Source organism: Porites lutea, chromosome 6 (assembly GCF_958299795.1).
Source record: "Porites lutea chromosome 6, jaPorLute2.1, whole genome shotgun sequence".
In the NCBI taxonomy this organism is placed as follows: domain Eukaryota; kingdom Metazoa; phylum Cnidaria; class Anthozoa; order Scleractinia; family Poritidae; genus Porites; species Porites lutea.
In genome coordinates, this window is record NC_133206.1 from 32,864,220 (window position 1) to 32,881,998 (window position 17,779).

Sequence of the window (17,779 nt, forward strand, 5' to 3'; positions counted from 1 at the left end):
ACCAGACAGTTGATCTTCAGGCCTGACAGATGTGATTTAACTTCTTTTGTTTCTTAAAACTGCTACAATTACTTTGGTTAAGCTTAAGTGTTTAGAGCATGTGATTTTTTCCTTCTCGGGTAAGCAAACTAATTAAAATAAAGTTTCGGCATTGCTTGGTTTAAGGTTACAATGCAACAGTTTATTTATATTTCACAAATTAAAATTGCGGAAATAATTAAACGTCAAAAAGTTGTCCAAGGGAACTGGTTAACTTTCTCCAAATAATTCTTCTACGTAAAACCCTGTAAAATAAAACCCTTTGAATATAACTCTGAATTAAGCCTTGTTCTGTTAATTAAACCCTGTGAATATTTTGTGACTACGACCTTACGAACAAAAATCCCGAATTAAAATCCTATCCTGCCATGAATAAAACCCTGCCGTTTAAGCCTAGGAAAAAACGCAGAATATAACCCTGTGATTAAACTTCCGAAATAAAACATAACCCTGTTCTGTGAATAAAACCCTGTGAATTATACCCTGTTTTGCGAATTAATAAATTGCATGATAAAATCCAGAGTATTTAAAGGAAAAATATCGAGGAGTATTTTTTGATGGGGATAATAACTTTTTCTCTTTATTGTCGTTTTATTGTTTAACTTGAATGGGTTGGTGAGATTTCCAGGTTTAAAGTTACGTATACAAGTAATTAAAGATTATTGCAGCTAATGCTGTTTCAGATAAATTAAAACCCAGATTTATCTTCAGTTAGTGTTCTCAGTCTCATCCAGCTGCCTCTCCATCTCATCGAGCTCTTTTAAAGTAAAAAGAAAGTAAAACAGGAAGTTGAACAGTGAAACTGAAAGTGTAATTAACAAGTGTGCCCATTGTTCAGAGTCCAAAAATAATAGCCACACTTGTAGTAGTTATATCAAGTACGCCCGTGATCTACAAGATTTAGACTGCGACCAGTCGAAGGTAAGGTGGACAACGCTGAACAAGATTATGACGGATTTTGACAATTTCTCAAACTTCACTTTTGTTGTTTGCAACGTTTGACATAATGCTCAGAAGACATATGTGTTTGTCACAAAGCTGTGATTTTGTAATTTAGCAGTAATTTATTAGCAAACGTCAAGTTCTGTGCCGAATTCGGGGCGCGTATTTGACAATATTAACAAGAGTGAATTGTACATCATTGACACACACTCGTTTAAAGCCGCGTAGCTTGAAATAGAACAGGTTTTATACAGAGTATATTAAACTAGCCTCGTGCAGATGTGTTCTATTTCCTTTGCTTTAACGGAGGGGAAAACTAGTTCAAATGTAAAAGGAAAACGTTGATTCTTATTACTAATCGGGATCCTCACCTTTCCTCATAGTCTCAAATGCACTCTCCAAACTCTTGAACTTGTCATCGAGTTCTGTGTTTTAGTAAAACAAACATGAATTATGAAAAAAATAATAATCATTATTAATATCATCATTGATGATCATGATAATGATATCGATGATAATAGTAATCAATTGTGCTGAAAATAGCACAATTGTTTTCTTCAAAGGTCTTGAAGAATTAGTGGTCATTGACGAAAATAGAACAAAATATCCGAAGTCGGTTTACAGTTTGGCTGAGTTTATGTTTTTAATTCACTTCTCTGTGTCAGGAGTTTAATTTTTGCAAATTAAGATCATCTTTTAGATCGCTGACACGGCAGAGAGTCCCTCTTCTCTTAATCAATCCATTTTTGGGTCAATAAAAGATTGTGGAAAACTTCCCACTTACCCCTCCCCTGACCCAACAATTTGCACTAAGTGAGAGAATAGGTTGAGCTTGAATTAGGGGAGGGGTGGGTGGGCAGTATAGCAGAGCTGCTCGGTCAAATTGTTATTCCGAAGTCAAGGAACGGGGAAAGATTACGGAAACCCTTGGCGAGTGATACTGCCGTGATCAGCTATTACTTTCTCTAAACACTAAAAGAAAGAAAGAGGGGCGATCGGTAATGAGAATAACTACCTTGAGCATCAGTGTTGGTTGTCAAATTGTCCTCGCTCGGTTCATCATCCTCAGCTTCATCGCTTTCTTCGTCTTGTTGCTCTTCATCATCTTCCGAATCCTCGTCCCTGGCCTCCTCGTTATCGTTTGATTCATCTTCGGCCTCATTGTCCAATTCGGCGTCTTCCGATTCATCTTTGACCTCATCGTCCCATTCATTTTCATTAGATTCATCTTCGACCTCATCGCCCCATTCATTTTCATTAGACTCATCTTGGACCTCATCTTCCAATTCATTTTCGTTATATTCGCCGTCGTCCCATTCGTTGTTGTCCTCCTCATCGTCCCATTCGTCATCATCCCATTCCTCATCGTCCCACACGTCATCCTCGTCCCATTCCTCAGCCCAGTCCCTTTCCGTCGACCAGTCATCTGGCCCGGGTTTCCCCATGGCCAACGATAAAGCAAGCAGCAACAATAGAGTCTTGATGAAATGCTCCATGTTAACCTAGCTCAATTAAAATGAGACGAGATAATACATACTTTAATAGTTATAATGAGAAAAAGCTTCAGTTACATGCAACAGGCCAGTTTCCTATTATCTAAATTCATTCTTGGCTTCGAGAGTGAGCGGAATAAAACAAAAGAAATGAATTAATCATCCGTGAATTTCATTGCTCTTTTTTTGTTTTATGTCCCTCAGCTATGAATTTTGATTATTTGTTAGAGGGCTATTATACTGGAGTTTAATATAACACTTCTTTACACACGCGAGTGATCGCATATTTTTAAGCGGCTGATGCAAGACATGTTTTTTTTAAAATAGAACTTGCGTCCTGCCGCGCCATTCATGGCAACGTTATTTGCCTTGAAAATATGCAATACCGCCACCTCCCCCCCTAGGAGGAGGTACTTAACAAAGTGTTACAGGGGGAGGCTCTTTCCCCAGGGCCAACCCCTTACCCTTTTATATACCACTTTTGACAAAAAAGGTACCCCTTTCGTATACCTTCTATTGGTGCCTCTTTCTCTTACTCTTCTTTTCATTATATCTAAGGTGAACTTGTTCAGAACATATCACTTAAGGGCCCTTTAAAAACCTAGATTTCCTTACCCTTTCACACAAACTCCTTCCCTTTCATATACCTGAAGCTTGAAAATGGCACCGCTTTCGGACGGGGTCCCCCCCCCAATAGTACCCCCTCTCGGGTCGCACATGCGTATTAATAAAAGAGAAAGCATGAAAAACAAGACATGCTCAGCCTCTTACAGGGTCCACGATATCCCTTTCCAAAGATGATTGACGTAACAGTGTTGGACCTTTCGAATAACTTACAAGTATTTTCTACATTCACGTCCCTAAAGGAGGCGATTACCTTTCACGTTAAAATATTAACTAAAAAAATGTTCCGCGACTGATTTTCCTTTAACTTGTTTGAGGTGTTCTTTTGAATTATAATGTGAACCGAACTTGATTTATTCTTTGAAACATTTAAGGGTGAGAGGTATATTTGCTGCAGCCATATTTAACCATCCTGATGTTAATTGTTTTCTATGCCATTAAACAGAGCCAGAAACTCATAACACCTTATGAGTTCTTACAGAGCCCAGGCAATGCAAGATAACTTTCTCACCATGGTACAGTTTAAGTTGGGAAAAGACATTAAATAGATTTTTAGAAGTATTCGCCTTAAATTCAAAATTGTTCCGCTTTTCTTGAATGTTGTTGTTAAGATGCTTTTATCCTCTCATAGTGACTGTTCACGCCGTTTACACTTTTACTATATACCGTAAAATTCCGAAAATAAGCCCCTCCATGTATAAGCCCCTCCAAATATAAGCCCCCCAAGCTCGTAACGCAAAAAACCCTCCGTTAAAACGCCCCTCAAAATATAAGCCCCCCGGGGGCTTGTACTTAGAAATTGCCCTCAAATACAAGGAAGAATAAGGCCAGCCCAATCGATTTTGAAACGCAAATTTCCCCCCGTACATAAGCCCCTCCGAATATAAGCCCCTCGAAAAGGGCCTTTGAAAAATATAAGTTCCGGGGCTTATCTTCGGAATTTTACGGTATGTACTTTTCCTAGCTAAATTCGATTTCTAGTAAGTATGGTAATGACTGTTTTGCCATCTTCGCAAATAGAAACAATTAGACGCAATAATAGCGATCAGCAAGTATTACTGTTTGTTGACTTGCAGGCTAACTGTCTATGTATAACAACTGCGGCTTACGACTATCTCAAAAAAACGTATTGGAAACCAAAAGACTCCGTCGCACACCCAGCTCAAGATTCTCCAGTGCATGTTAATTTAAATCGAGTTTAAGCATGCGTCACAATCGCCGTACTTTAACATTTATTTATCTTATTTTATTTTATATATCGTAGTTCTCTAAAACATTAAAGCCATTTGTCATCACTCGATTTAATGCTGGGCAAACAAAGTTCGATGACTTAAATTAATCAGTTGAGCTCTAAATTCTCTTGCAACGCGTCTTTCAGTTAGACAAAGAATAGATAAAATGTCAGTGCTAAACTTGAAACATATGACTTGTTATTTTGCCAAACAAAGATATTTATGTTTTCAGAAGGAAAGCGCCTTAAATATATTTTTTCGGTGTCTAGTAGGATTTCAGAAAAACACCCAAAGCAAATGAACTGTATTTATTTATATTTGCGATACGTGAATAATTCTCTCATCATGTTCCAAATATTTTTTGGGGGACTTTCTTCGAAGATAAAAGAAAAATTAGTGCTAACATACCTTTCAATTTTCTGATGCAAAAGAGTTACGCTTCCTCTCACTAAAATCGCCGAGATTGAATGTTGAATGTCAAACTTCTTGGTCAAAATGGTGCGTAAAACAAAATATTTCAATTTTAAATTACCTTTTTTCCCCATAGAAACGGAAAGTGCTTGTTGGGCATGCAAAACTTCACAGTCATATGACGAAATTAAAAGGGTCGGTCAACAGTCTTAGGGTTTTCGTGTATTAAATTTAGTACTTTTCCTTTTAATCCTCGCCGAGATTTAATTCGATCTAGAAAAGCCTTTTAATTGGTTTAAACTGTGTCTTTAGCACAACTAATGTTTCTAGAAAAGAATAATGGGGTAAGGGAATGTTTAAGATTTATGGAGACATTTTAATTCAGGTATAAGTGATGAAAAATTAGAATTTGGAGATAAAGACAAACACTAGTTCACTTTACCCGTTAGAGAACTAACTGGTTTATGCGTAAAACCTTTAATTTCCAACCCTTTTTTCGAAAATTCTAATCTCCTCTCTTGTCCTAAAAAAAATCATCTACAATGCCCCCTTAAGTTGATGAAACAAATATTAACAAAACAAATTTAATTTTAGCCGAGAAGTCCCCGTGTACAATTAAAGCATTTTTATTTTGCTGATTACCAAAAGAAATTATACAACGTAAACCGCCTGGTTTGGAATTGATTATGCGAAAGTCAGTCCTGCCTTATTTACATGGAGAATAGATTTACAAACCCGTCAAAAATTGCCGGAGAAAATGTCAAAGAACAAGGAAATGCAAGTCCAAGGAAAGTGTAAAGTTTGTTTTTAATTAGGTCCCTTCTATACTGAGGTCGCTTTAATGAGATCCATCTGAGATCGATCTTATATTTGGTCAGTCTTATCCTCATTTACTACAAAAAATTGTAGCGGTCCAAATTTTTGGTCTGCACTGTACGCCAACTGTCATTACCGAAACACAAAGGTAATATTTACTACTACGTTTTTTAACATTCATTGAGCGCTTTCTTAAGACGAGTTTCTCAGGCATTAAATTTTCCGCTGTTTTGAAACTAGAGATAATTGTTGTTTTAGTATAATTACATTGATGATTATTTGAGAAAATAAAATTACTGATCAATTTCCGACTCCGAAACATCAACAGATCTGGCTGCCACTTTGAAAACTGCTAGCCTTCAATGTTATAATCACCGCGCAGTGATTGTAGCGGGATAAAGCGAAGCTCCTATAGCCAATCATAGCGCTCTACTTTCGATAATCATCAATGTAATTATACTAATGGATGATAAACAAAATAACTGAAGGCCTACAGGTACGATAAAGACAAAAAATTAAAGAAAAGAAATAGTACTAAACCACACTGCTTCCCGTATCATAAAGATCAACTTCGCTTGACAAAATCGACAAAACCGCAACCGACTACTTTGTCCGAATTGAAGAAGCAGAAATCAGTCGACTGTGTTTCCCATAGAAACAGAACTTTTTAAGCAGGCATGCAAGATCAGTCACGTGCAACAAGCCGTAAGAGACTCGAGCGGGAAAAACGCTGTTAAACCAGCCATATTAGGAGGGCCTCGCATTAGACGGATACAGGCCCCGCGAAGTTCCAAACTCTTCTTCACATACTCTCTTCTACATGTTTGAGCGGACACATCTATCAAGAGGACACAAGCTAACAAGAGTCTGTGTTTGCCCGCTTAATTAACCTGAGGATTAGGCCTTCAAGCTAAACACATGACGTTTCGGAGATGACATGTCACCATTAGCGAATGCAAATGAACACAAAAGATTGCATTTGATAATGGTGACATATCGTCGCAGAAACGTCATGTTTTTATCGCGTTACTTGTTGTGCTTAAATGTTTCTGTTATCAGCAGATCAGACCTTTCTTAGTGATAAAGAACAGATTTAAAAAGACGAAGGGTGGGCGGAGGCGAAGGGGGAGAAAGCCTTTTTCCTCCTCGCTTCCCAACTGCGCCCCCAAACGCTCTTTTCCCGCCCTTTCCGCCTATAAATGACTGATGCTCAGGTTATCACTTCTCATGTGGCTAAAAGAGAATCAGGGACAGAGAAGGAAACACTCGGTCTAGCCCTTGGGATACGTGAATTTTACCAAAGAAATTTTTACACCAATTACAATTGCAAACGCTGAAGACGGAATCCACCAGGAAATTGAGTAATTTTAACTTTCAGTGGACAAAAACCTTGTACCAGAAAAATTTAAAGAATATTGCCTTTTTTTTTACATTTTTCCAGGGATAAAGATGTACTTAGTCATCTGCAAAAACACCAAAAAAATTTCTCATGGGAGTCCGAGAAAAACAAATAGAACCATGTATAAGTACAGGCAGAGAGCTTTCATTTGAATGTTCACATCACATCATAGGTTTCCGTCCGCAGACTCAAAAGGTAGAGTCACCTTACCAACTCTATCAAGCACCCTGGCAGTGAAAGGATTAAAACCCATTTGTTTTTCAACAAACGCCAACAAGTTGTCACAAGGCTATCTTCATCAAATGAGCTGATTTTCAATAGAATAACGTAGAATCACCTAGATGTATTTATTCAACGACTATAATGTACATGTGAACACAACATACAGAAATACTGTGAAACATAAAAGTCGATAAAAAACGTAATATATTGTCGAATGGTAACCCTTTAAATTTTATAAATGGAATTGCATTTCTACTTGATTATTACGACATTCATAGTGAGCAATGTTTTTATAAATTTTTAACGTTGTCTATAGAGTGTTTGTCACCAGGAAAAAAACAACCTACAACCCAACTTACATAAAAACAACAAACAAACAAGACAGAACAAAAAAATGTTTGATTAGCCTGTGTTCAGAAAATTTTAAGGAAAAGAAGACTACGTACGACGGCTAACTAGTATATTTTTGTCCTCAAATGTTCTTAGAGCATGGCATCATTCACCTCGATCACCAGCCGCTCTTCAGAGAAATGAGCCCGCCCTTCTCACCACGAAGAGAGTAGCGTTCCTATAACATTACCACATGATACATCCAGTTGTCATTCAGCTGTTTAACCTGGCCACAAGGTCTTGTCGTTGCGTATTAGGTTATACAGTTGGCATTCTTTGATACCAACTGGCAAGTAAGTTGATTACCATGTAAATGCATAACAAGTCAATCCTCTGGCCAGTTGGTAGTCCAGTGGCCAAGTCATGTGTTTGGACTTACAGCAGTTGCCACCACGAAAGGTGACGTCATCTGTTGGCTGCTGAAGTAAGGTCTAAAGGGTTGGATACACGAAAGATGCCGGAAAGTACTTGACTGAACGAGTGAAACATTTCTTCGGATATACCCTGAAAGTGAAAGGGAAAAGACCAGTAAGAAAATCTGCAAGAGACTTGGTCTTCTCAAGCGTTCGAAACGATTTCTTACTTCCAGTGCAAGGGTAATGTTCTACAATGTTCTTGTGCAGGCTGTGTTGGATTACGCTGCCTGCGTATGGGGTTACAGCTTCATTGGTCATTCTGATACCATGCTCCGCATTCAGAAGCACGCTACTAGAATAATTATGGATGCTCCCTGGGACGCTGCTTCTACGGCTCTACTCAGCGATATTAACATTCACTGTGTTTCCTGTGTCCCCTGTGGAACCTGTGGCCACTGTGTCCCCTGTACCCGTGTGTCTCCTGTGTCCCTTTTAGTGTGGAACCTGTGTCCCCTGTGGCCCCTGTATTCCCTGTGTCCCCTGCATCCCCTGTGTCCCCTGTATCCCCTGTGGCCCCTGTCCTGTCCGGTCTTGTCATGTCTTGCCCAAGGAAAAAGAATCCCCGACTTTTGGTTGTTAAACATCTTTGCTATCACTGAATTACAAAAAAAGTAATCCTCCCTCGTCAATTTCATCATCTCACAAACGATAAGTGAACCAAGACTGAAACAAATACAATAGCACAGGAAACTTTTATATTGCAAAGTTTTGAAGGAGCCCATTGTTGAAAAGCTTTCTCTTACAAAGTTTCTGTTAGCTAGAGACACGAAAGTTAGAATCACCTTTTCCGGTGAATCATAATCACAACTAAAAAAAAGCACAGGACCCAAAAATTATAACAAGACTAACACCCTAAAGTTGACACTGAGGGCGGTTACCAGAATTGGCCAGCCATACTGTTTTTGAAAACTGTGATGGGCACTTTACGAGAGTTTTCGATAGAAAACCGTCAATGCCGTGCAAACTGGTTAGAAATAGACTGATTTGGTTGGATAGTCATGAGTTACAATGAATTCTCCATATGGTGTCAGGTCGATTCCCCCGAAGTGTTTTTGTCTACTTTTCTTTAGAAAAAGGAATTAGGATGGAAAGAGAGTGACTGCACATATCGAATCAAAGGTTAACTAAAATTACATCTCGGAGAAATATGTTCACCATGCTGTAGAGTGTTGTAAGTCATTGGGCGAATCGACTCAAGTCCTGACGAACACCATCGGGTGAATGGACTTTCGGGCGAAAAGACCAATATGACTGGACAGGTCTGGCCAGCCAGTTCTGACTAATATTAAGTGCCCTATTAGGCAAACATAAGTTCTGCCAATTTATAGGGTACCAACCTTAGGTACCATGAACTGCAAGTTAAGTGACTCTGATCCACTCCAATTGCTACACTCCATCATAATACCTGCATCAGTAGTAACATATACAAAGAACACATTCAACAACCCCTAGTTGGAATAACCATTCACCTATTCAGAACTAGAGAAGTTAATTAAAGGCGCTAGCATGGACCTGATTTCAAACATTTCAGTAGTGCTATGTAAAATGATATCAGAAATGTTATTTTAACTAGAGCAGCTTGACGAGACTTTAACTAATACCGCCACCTTTAATATAATCAGTTCCACGACGATAACCTTTTAAAGGGAACGTTCCTGGTCAAAAGGCAATTTAGGGCGTTTCATCGCGGGCACATCGGTGCGAATAAAGCTCCCACCAGGTGTTTGGGAGCTCACAGATTCAAATCCTGTCAGGACTAAAAGTTTTTTCTTTGTTTCGGCATGCACCTAACATGGAAGTTTATTACGCCTTTTTCATTCACTACTGGGCTTAAAATTCGCCATCTTCCTTTATCTTTCTTCACTGTGTCAGATCAAGTTCAACCTTTTCGGCCTATTCAAACGAATCAAAACCACCCTTTAATATAGGTTATTCTCTCTTGATGCTTACAATTTGGCACTTGTAGTAACCAAAAGGAAACTGGACTGAGTTAACTTTCGCAAAGACTTTCGGGATCGTCACTTGAGACCTGCCAGTCACCTATTGGCCAATTTTTTTCCGGTCACCAGCAACAGTTCCAGAAGTCTTTGCGAAAGTGAACTTGATCTAGTTTCCTTCTCGCTTCAAAAGTGGCGGAATGATCGTTACTATGTGATGTACGTTCCAAATTTTCTGTTCACTTTTACATTCTAGTGGCTTGTCGTTACCTTTGACGCATTTCAATATCAGTTCTGCCCTTTTCATACACCAGGACACAGTCATCTCCTGAGAGAAAAAAAACAAATTTATCTTCTTTAATACTTACATTGTGTAACCATGTGAAAATGTGTTCCAGTTGGGTAAAAAAGGAAGTCACAAAAACACAACACTAGAGCAAAGTATGGCAAGGTTTTACATGTACATTCATTCAGATGAAAAATAATCACTTAAGATTCCAGTTTCCAGACAAGCAACCAAACCGGGAGGTCTATATTTCGGATTTACGAATTTGCATGTGAACGGCAAAATGATTCGGGTACAAAACTGTTCTGGAGTTGTCTCCTCAAGTGTAAACGTAGCCTAAAATGAATATACATAATGCGTTATTCAAAGAGGCCAATATACAGCCATCTTGACTGAACAAGCTTGGTCGATAGAGGATTTATTTAATGCCCAAAACACAGCACCTTTTCTTGGGGGAAAAAAGTGGGAAATCCCGAGAAGGCAAGGTGGGCCCATCTTGCGCCCTCGGGTAGCCAATCAGAATGCAGAATTCACTTCATCTTGCCTGCTCGTGGATTCAGCAATATAACAAACAGGGAGCTTAGTCAACAAAGGACTTATTATATGGCAAAAGAGAGAACTATTTCTAGCGGGACCAACCAAGTATTTTAATCTAACATAATGAAATGATGAAACTTAGGCTTAGTTGCTTATAGTTGGTGCATCGCGTAAAAAAATTTGGGTGGGGTACGTTATGGTCAGGTAGACCACAATGCACCCCCTCCAAATTTTGTATAACCATTGTCTTCTATTTCTCTTGGAATGGTTGTAATGCCCAGGAGAAATTATTAACAATAGTTATGCAAAATTTGGGGGGGTCAACCAACAAGATCCATTATGGTCTATGTGAACATGTGAATTAGGTGTGAGAAAATATATGCACAGGCAAACTAACCTCAGTCATCTCATGAAATAATAGTAGTGGAATAGTAATAGTGGTGATACTGTGTCTGACAGCCGTGTGTAATGCATTCCGTAAACCCACAATCACAGGATTCCTGGTGCTGATGTTGGATGCTTTCACACTATCATCAACCACCAGGTGAAAAACCACATGTACTTCAGCCAGGTTTGAGTGTCGTGTGATATAAATTTCTCCTAGATATGACAATGATGAACATTTTATAATCACGAAACAATCAAAAAATAAACAAGATATCATGATCTGGTTTCCACAAACAAGGGGTACACTTCCATACTATTATGCTTTTAGAATGAGACTGAATAAGCAGCCTTTGGGCTCCTGGCTCCTGACCAACACGGTCTATAGCACTTCAAGGCCTGGGGCTGAGTTAGCCGAATATAAAGCTCTATTTTTGTTTGGTAAAGGCAATTACCAAAGAGAATGTAAGAAAGTTAGTAAACATGGGGTCTGATCACAGGTTAGGGATGACGTTAGGCAACTCTTGGTGAACTAAACTAACCTGTATTGAGAGTTATTGGTCGTAGAGCCACATCAGCTGCAGGTTGCTGTTGTTGCAGTTGGTTGCTGGATGTGGATTTTGTGCGCTCTCTCTTTTCAAAATTTTGTTGAATGATACAAAGCTGTTTGTCAAGATCAGGAAAATGAAATTCTGTTCCAGACTGCTGACAGATCTTGGAAAAATCTGAAAAAGCAACAATTAAATGCTGCATTCACTTCATGATGAGAATAATGTGCCTTAGGGGTTTGAAAGCATCTTGGGGTAAAGCCATTTATTCATATAACATCGTCATTGGCAGTCATGCTACCGCCACCGCGGAAAAAGAAAATGTTGTTAATGATGTCTTTTTTTATTTACTGTCTAAATATGGGAATTGTGGACTGTGGACATTTAATTGTTTCGGATGCCTATTATACGCTTGTAATAACACATATATAAAAATTACCTGAGATAGAAAATTAACTGCAACATATACGTAAAACGAGAAAAACATGTTGATTTATCTTACGTTTCATAATTCCTGAGTATGTATTAATGCGATCCTCCACCAACAGAACTAATCCTGACAGTGTTTCGGAGTAGAGTGACAAAGCTGTCTGTATTCTGTGAGGCTGTGACAACACTGATCTAAACAAAAAAAACACTAATTTATTTTCTGTTTGTGCCAAGTGGTTCATTTTCACCTTGATTTCAACAACAAACAACCATGTTAACAATAACATCTGAGCAGTTTACAAACTGAAATTGACATAATATAGCTAACTACTAGTTAAACAAAGGTAAGTTTACAGTTTGCTAAAATACCATAAATTAGAAAAACCTGACTTGATTGACACTACCAACAAATGGCACAGGCTAATTACAGCAGGCAGCAACAATAATCAATAAAAAGCCTTAAACAAGTTTAGCGATGTCACTAACATTTCAAGTTGCCAGATAAATACAACAAGATAGGCGGGGAATCAAACAGCTAGGGATTTCTTTTGGTTCTATTTTCCTTCTATTTTCCAATAAATTATTAAAAATAAAAGTTAAAATCTGAGTTTTCATTGCAAACAACAACTATAAAGAATCATGGTTATTGAGAGGTTTTTACCCTCCAGGCCTTGTCTTGTGCTTGCACAGGTCAAGAACATTGCCGCAGATCAATCGAAGATTGTGTGTTGTTTTCTTTTGGGCTCCTGCCATAGAAACAGATATCATGTGGTGGTTAGATATCATAGAATGTTTTTGGTGTGTGGTCTAAAGGGTTGCAAAAATTGCACTTTTAAATAGTCTGGATAATTGCAAGTCTGGATATTCGAAAATATGAATATTATTGAGACAATAATGTCAACATGGGGAATAAAGAAACAAAATTTTATTATGAACTAGCTCCTACTTGCAATAAATAATTTTATTGTATTATATACAGTCTTTAAGTAAAATGTATTTACAAATAAAAATACTTACTGTTTCTTGAGTGTTCATGTTCGAAACAGATTAAAACACTATTTCATTACATTTTGGAAGGATTAATGAACTTGTAATCATTTCAATTTTTGAAGATCACATATTAATGTTGAAAAAAACGGCACCAGGGAAACAAGTCCGGATAATCTAAGAGTCTGAATAACCAAGGTTCAACTGTTGAGGCTTGTATTGTACTTACCAAGTAGAACAGTAAAACTTTCCTCAAGCCTAAATTCATGTTCAGTGCTTGAAAATTCATTCACTGGTATGCTCTGCACAGATGGACTGCGACTCCTGTATAAATTTAATCCATACCATTTTTTGTGGGTTAAAACAGAGCTTTCTTTTGACCTCAAAAGATTGTTCCAAATTTCTGACAGCTTATATCACTCCCTGTCTCAGTTGAGAGACAACTGTAGTCACCAGATATAGACTGCCTTTTTATACCCCTCTTAAACCAGTGGAGGATTTTAAAGTTTTCAGACTGGAACTGGTGACTCCAGTAAAATTCCCTAAGGGATGATTTGAAACTTCCGAGGATTGATGAGGAGGAAATGGGCCCATAATGTTCGCTAACTCTCACTCTGAAACCTAATTCAATTGATTATACAATTTCAAAATTAAATTTCAGCAATCACATTCATTTGCTGTGTGACAGCATCATTTTTGTCACATAATTGCATGATCTTAAAGTCCGCTCAAGTGTGTATGGGTACTTAGGGAACAATGTAAGGGTGCCTGTTGACTTATTTTCACAGTTAATGCAAACAATACTCACTTGCCAATTGTAAATGAATCAGAGGTTGATGATGGATCTGTGAAAAGTAATCATAAATTTATTATATGATGACAATCATCATTGACATTATCATTTTCTCTTGAGCAAATAACATCTCTGGGACAGAGAAACTTATGACTCTGAAATCCCTGGGAAAGTTACCTATTTGAAAAAGCCATAGTTCAGGCAGGATCTAGTTTGACCGGCTAAGAGTTTCCTACACCTTTATATCCATGAAAGAACTGCAGATGATAATACCATAAAAGGGAAGTGGCAAACCTGAGGTGACACGAACCACGTCTTCATGAACTTTTGTCACCCATTCTCGGTACTCTCTTTTCTGTAGCTCCTGAAGTTGTGACAGCTCACTGGACCAGTATGTCTCCAGCATCTATGAAAAAACATCTGCCATGAAATTATGTACATTAAAAATCTTAGTGCTGACTTTAGGCTCTTGACACAGACAAAAATCTCTCTTGATTCAGTTGGCATAAAGGAAAATAAAAAATAAAATTGTTTACTTAGGCACATGAAATTTATATTAAGAGAGGGTGGGTGTCTGCAAGGAAGAACTCTGACCAAGGAGATGTCAAAAGAGTTTGTAACAAAAATCTGACTAACTTGTGCATCTTCACAGTGTCTGGCTGCCAGATCATTGACGTCTTTGTCGGTAGTGAGAAGGCCAAGGTTGTTAATGGAGTCTTCCATTTCTTGTTGTTGCCTTATTCGAAAGAGTAGCAAAAACACGTGTCAGCTATAGTAATGAAATGAATTATTCTAGAAGTAAAATTACATGTTCCACGTTAATGCATATAAGTAACCAGATTTTGCTACATTACGAAACAAACATATAACTGTTATTAAAATAATATTCTCTTATGAAATTAACCCTGTAATTTCTTTAAGTGACAAATAATTTTATTGCCAATAACTTTGGGAATGATTTGACAATTTTTGTTATTAAATTTTCCCCAACAAATTGCCTTACAAAGATAAGATTTGACTAAAAGTACTTTTTATGGAATACAACCATGATTTGCAATCGACTTGGTTTTCAGAATAAGCAGGCTTTGGGAATTCCTGTCCTGAAAATTCCAGTCTGCTGCCTGTTTTTGTGTTTACAGTTTCCATAGAAAGCGAAACACTATGCGGGCATGTTGTAAGTCCATAATGTCTGTAATGTCTGTAATAAAAGTGATAATTCTGAAGGCCAGATACAAAATACTGTTTGATTCAGTTTGTAAACAAGTAGTGTCTGTTACTCTCTAGTCATTGCTTGTCATTTCATTAATTTATTTTTTTCTAGTCAAAGGAAATTTTGCAAAAATGGGGCAATTTTGGTAATCAGCGTGCTACATAGGATGAAGGTGAGGGGTGACCTGTTGCATTGAAAAAGTTATTTTTCTTGATGCAAGAAGTCATGCTTCATTTTCTCTTCAAGGCTAGTCATCAGTGTGCTATATGACATGAAGGTGAAGTGAAACTTAGTGCATCAGATAATTATATATGTCACCTTGTGCGTCGAAAAATTTTTTCCTCCATGCAAGAAATCACACTTTATTTTCTTTGACAAAACAGGTTAAGTTTCATGCGTATATAACAGAGCAAGTGGATAAAATCACAAGTGCACATTAGGTATAACAAAAAATGTACATAGCACTCTCTAGAGAGCTATTTTTTCCAATTAAGCAACGGATGTTATGAAATTTCAAAAACCCGGGTAGGAAGATACTGCACTTGTTTGCAAAAAGGCTTTACCTTTGCATGGCTCAAGTAGCCATGTAACAATGGCGATCCCTCTTCCAACAGAGGACTACAGTACTTAAGACAGCGTGCTTCAAGGTTATTACTTTGTGCTAAATACGTATTATTAAACTAAGTGGAAGCATTTCCTGGAATTGTGTGGGCACTACTTTGCGTAAGGCCTTTGCACATGATCTATCCAAGACTTGGTAAAGTGTGTGCATGCCTTTGATTTTACACTGTACCTCCTACATAATTTTGGATTCTTCTATGACCATAAAAAAGAAATTTAGTATGCTGAATAACTAATGCTTTTCTTTTTATTTGGGAAGCATGAATGAAAGGGTTTTAAAACATACTTTTCTTCCATGGTTTTTATTGCACTCTCCTTTTTTGTGACAGCATCATCCATTGCCAAAGCATAAGTGTTCTCAAGCTGCAAAAGAGTTTCAAGGGCAGATGAATGAATCAAAGACTTGTACATCTCGGAGAATACAGTCTCCTCACTCTTATCACTAACAAAACTGTAGCTGCTGTGCTCCTGAGTGAAGGCATTTGTCCATGACGTCACATAATCACTTGCATTCTGCGACGACTGTTTCATTTGTTCAAGAGCTGTACATGCCATTTTGTCATGGAGTTCTTGATAAGATGACTTGTGAAACTCATCCAAAGTTTTTGTCAGTTCTAGAAGAGAATGAAACAAAAGAATTCCAGTTGGCCTGTTTTCGCGAGGTTAGTTATTAGCAAATACGTTCTCTTACTAGACTAGACACGTTAGGAAACATACATACCCCCTGTATGTTAACACCACAACAAAAACCAATACCATATAGATAATCATATACTTGTTTATTTCATGAACCTACAAGTAACTGAAGAACACTATATGATAGATGGATGTGATCTTATTACAAATTACTGTGGTGAGATCTAAGAATAATCTTGTAAAAAATAATGAGTCAAAGTCGAAAACCATTGTTTCCAATCACAAAGACATTTGAGCCTTTGCACAACTGGGGCGGAGTTGTATAAACTCCTGAGGCCTGTTTCTTGGAAGTCCTGGTAACAAGTGATGATGGCTATCATATTCAGTGCTTTCAACTCTTCTGGCAGGAGACTCCAGATTTTGGACCGTATCTCCTGGTCTCCAGATTAGAGTATGAAATCTCCCGGATATTCACTGACTTTCTGACAATAAACTTTGCGTTGTTTGAGCTGTTTTACTGTTAACATCAAATGTGTCCTCATGAACTTTGGTATAGTATATTATGCCTTTGCAAGGTATGCAATAATGTGAAACATCACAAATTCCTGACGATCAGGTCGACAAGTACATTTTGGACAAATGACATCATATACTATGCGATATGATGTCATCTATCATCCCTTCCCTATCGCTTCTCAATATTTGAAGACGTGGGGGGTTGACAACCCTGCACATTTTCCCACCAAAATGACACTGGTTCATGCTCAAGCACTTCTTAGAATTGAGAAAATCACATACTCGAACTTGTTTTCATCTTAGAATCTAAAAGTCTCTACTACTGGGACTGTTTAGACAAGGTCCATGGTTAGCTCTATTAATTCTGAGGTAACTATAAATGGAGCATATGACTCTTTACAGTTACTCACCCTGTAGTCGAAAGATATGAAATATACCCCTGCCTTTTCAGCTGGAAACACACTCTCATTCCCCTACCAACCCCACCCCCACCCCCCGCCCCGACCCTTCCCCAGTACCCCTCACCTGATTCAAGGTAGCAGGGCAGGTTGTGAAAATGGATCAATCTTTGGACAAATTCCTTTGCAGTAACTTTCATAGGAATTGGTATTGGTACAGTAAGTCTCTGAATCTTTCCACTATCTTTGAAGTCAAACACAAAGTCGCGCTTTTGATCTTCATACGTTGAGCAGAGTAACACGTCCACCATTTTGGAACAATTTGATGTTACCCTGCTACTGCAGATCTCTATTTTACATCTAATCGCCTCGAAAATATTAAAGCAAAACCTTGTCCAAACGTCCCTCCTTGAAGAAATGCTGCTGTAATCGTCAACAGAAGAAAGAAATTGATCTATAATAGAAGGAAACAAGAAAACTCTGGGTACGGGATCGAGTTTCCGCAGACAGAAG

General features: G+C 38.0%; 2 protein-coding genes across 2 annotated transcripts; both read right to left on the reverse strand.

The window, feature by feature from the left end:
• Nucleotides 1-159: 159 nt before the first annotated feature.
• Nucleotides 160-4,888, reverse strand: LOC140940415 (uncharacterized). The gene is made up of 4 exons (XM_073389386.1): nt 4,739-4,888; nt 1,997-2,483; nt 1,353-1,406; nt 160-796 (listed from the first exon to the last, which is right to left on the reverse strand). Exons 2-4 carry the CDS (start codon nt 2,475-2,477, stop codon nt 747-749), a joined length of 585 nt encoding a protein of 194 aa, XP_073245487.1. The 5' UTR covers nt 2,478-2,483; nt 4,739-4,888; the 3' UTR covers nt 160-746.
• A 2,425-nt stretch (nt 4,889-7,313) lies between these two features.
• Nucleotides 7,314-17,756, reverse strand: LOC140940454 (FERRY endosomal RAB5 effector complex subunit 3-like). Its single transcript, XM_073389429.1, has 13 exons — nt 17,394-17,756; nt 16,003-16,330; nt 14,522-14,621; nt 14,180-14,291; nt 13,901-13,937; nt 13,322-13,416; nt 12,767-12,851; nt 12,179-12,297; nt 11,671-11,853; nt 11,142-11,344; nt 10,192-10,249; nt 9,322-9,389; nt 7,314-8,072 (listed from the first exon to the last, which is right to left on the reverse strand). The coding sequence occupies exons 1-13, from the start codon at nt 17,575-17,577 to the stop codon at nt 7,974-7,976; spliced, it is 1,671 nt and encodes a 556-aa protein (XP_073245530.1). The 5' UTR covers nt 17,578-17,756; the 3' UTR covers nt 7,314-7,973.
• Between the last annotated feature and the right edge of the window lie 23 nt (nt 17,757-17,779).